Source organism: Rosa chinensis, chromosome 2 (genome assembly GCF_002994745.2).
Source record: "Rosa chinensis cultivar Old Blush chromosome 2, RchiOBHm-V2, whole genome shotgun sequence".
NCBI classification, from domain to species: domain Eukaryota; kingdom Viridiplantae; phylum Streptophyta; class Magnoliopsida; order Rosales; family Rosaceae; genus Rosa; species Rosa chinensis.
In genome coordinates, this window is record NC_037089.1 from 53,932,882 (window position 1) to 53,935,451 (window position 2,570).

Consider the following 2,570-nt stretch of genomic DNA (forward strand, 5'->3'; position numbering starts at 1 on the left):
AATAGTATTGACATGCCAATCTCAATGGGTGAACTTACTCTTAGCTTACCAGTTTCCAATTGCGAAAGATATTTGGTATTGCTTAACATTTTTGGATTAACTTTTTTTTCTTTAACTGTAACATTTTATGATTATCAATAACTTTTAAAGCCTTGTCAATGCACTTTCTCTTTACGGACCACTTCATGAAAGCAGCCTTTAAGTACGAGTTTTTGGTTATAGAATATTGATGTGATCAGAGGAGAGCATCTTAATGAAGTCTGTGCGCATCGTTTCTAGGAATGGAAAAAGAACAACCTTAAGGAATCAACTTCATTTGCAGAAACCAGGAGAGGCAGAACATTACAATAATATTAATTTAAGAAACTCATAGTGCTAATGAGGTACAGTAATAGATATTAAACTAATTAAAGCACCAAAATTACACTGATTTAGTTCTGATGGAAACCTAACAAAATGCTAGGCAGCATATATAAATGGCTTACGGAACACATTGTTCTTAGGCCATGATGAAATTTTAAAAATAAAAAAAAATAAAAATAAAAAACCTAGCTAGCTAGCAGCCCGAATTAAAGCAAAATAATGATCGAGGAAATTAAAACTGGTGATGATGTCATTTCTCTTTCTCGCTCAGCAGCAATGCCTGCAATAAACAAAAAAACCCACTGTTAATTAATTGAGCAAGATTAAGAATATTATTATATATACTATGGCGGTTAATTAATTTTGAATTACGTACCAAAAATTGGATTATTAAGAATTTCTTCTCTCTAGTATGTGTCTCTTGGGGCATTGCATCTAAAACATTCCATTCTGCTAGCAAAGTTATGCTCGTTGCATCCGAACCTGCATTTCCAAAAAGGAAGAGTCAGATGGTGAGTTACAGATCTAGAGAGAGATTCTTAAAGTACTTGTATCTATCTTGAAAAGCAGTCAAAGAAAGAGGTTCAATATGCAAGTAATGAGCAACTAATAAACTAAAACTAGCTGAAAATTATATCATTGCACAGAACAGCTAGCTAACCAAACCAAGAAGAGTAAAGATGTGCCCTAACATATGTAGCCCACCATTACCAAGTAAAGTACCAAACCAGTTCTTCTAGCTAGCATAACTACCTGGTACAAATCCAATCTCCAGATTTCCATCCAGGCCGACCACCACCACCACCACCACCACCCCCGCCATTTCCCAACCCGAAACCCCCCGGGAGCGAGTCATTTCAGAGTCAAAGCCGCCACCACCGCCAGTAGCAGCAAACTCATCCTTGAAAGCACCACACTTGAAGCAGCTAGAGCGGCTGGCAAAATTGTGGGCCCCACAGTTTCCGGCAGCGCAGTACCAGTCACCAGGCCTCACATCCGAGCCAGTAGTTGCACTACCGAACCCGAACGAAGACCCTCCTCCTCCAAGCCTTCCACCATTAAAAGCCCCAAAGTCCAGTCCTCCTCCTCCTCCAGACTTGACATCTCCACATCGCTGGCACGAGTCGCGCCTCTGGAAGTTGAGGTGCTGGCATGACCTGCAGTTCCAATCTCCTGGTCTGCTCATCTTTTGTTCTGCACATGTAAATGAAGAAATGTCAGATATTAATTAGAGGGTTAGGGTAAGAGAGCATCATGCATATTGTGAAAGATAAAGAAGAAAAACTAGTAGTGACTAGTGAACTAACCTTGAGAGTTGAGACAATGTAATGAGTTGATGAGGAGAATGTGATGGTGAAGAGAAAAACCAGAAGGGAATATTGGTGAAGTAATGAGTCAGGGAGGGGTTTATATACAAATCTGAGGCCACAGCAAAAGGGAATAACTGGAGGGCCGTGTACTACTTTTTCGTATTCTTCAATTAGCAACCTTGATAAATGGAATCAGATCAATCTTATTAAAGGGAGAAAAAGAGAGAAGGAAGAACTCGATATTCCACGATTCCAAAGAGACTATATGGGAGGATATTTTTGAATTTTGAATGTTACTTTGGCTACTACACTGGTTCTTTATAGGGTTTCTTTAACGTGATAAATAATGCATGCATGTCCACACTATTGTCATGCTAGTACCATGACACTTCACAGTTATTTCTACTTTTCATGGGAAAGTACGTAACTTACAAGTTAAGGCTCAATTACACTTCACAGTTATCACTACCTTCATGGGAAAAATGTGATTCGTATTCCATATATATGCTTCATTACGTACGTAACATGTAATGATGATAATCTCAAGACCAAAACAAAAAAAGTATCAATAACCTAAAGAGGGTTATTGCGGAAGAAATTTGGTCCTGAAACAAAAGTGTTTGCCATAGCGTTAAACTATCAGATATATAGCTGTTTTCTCTTAATTAAAGAACCTTCCAATTTACATGAATAATTAAGCACTTAGGTTTTTTCTTTTACGAAAAAATTATACATAGTTCTAACAAAAACGTACACTATCAATAAGTCATTTTCGAAATTTAAATATGATTGTTGATACACGTACTGCTTATGGTCATTAACTTCTTTAGAATACTATTTGGATATATAAGTTCAAGAAATATAACAATGATCGATATTGTTTGACAAGATAATGTA

The 2,570-nt window shown here is 37.3% G+C and overlaps 1 protein-coding gene across 1 annotated transcript; it reads right to left on the reverse strand.

Annotated features, from left to right (window-relative positions):
• Positions 1–302: 302 nt before the first annotated feature.
• Positions 303–1,934, reverse strand: LOC112190048 (RNA-binding protein cabeza). Its single transcript, XM_024329470.2, is given in 5 exon segments — positions 303–643; positions 740–846; positions 1,117–1,201; positions 1,204–1,557; positions 1,671–1,934. Coding segments are annotated over 3 exon segments (507 nt in total). The 5' UTR covers positions 1,550–1,557; positions 1,671–1,934; the 3' UTR covers positions 303–643; positions 740–770.
• Between the last annotated feature and the right edge of the window lie 636 nt (positions 1,935–2,570).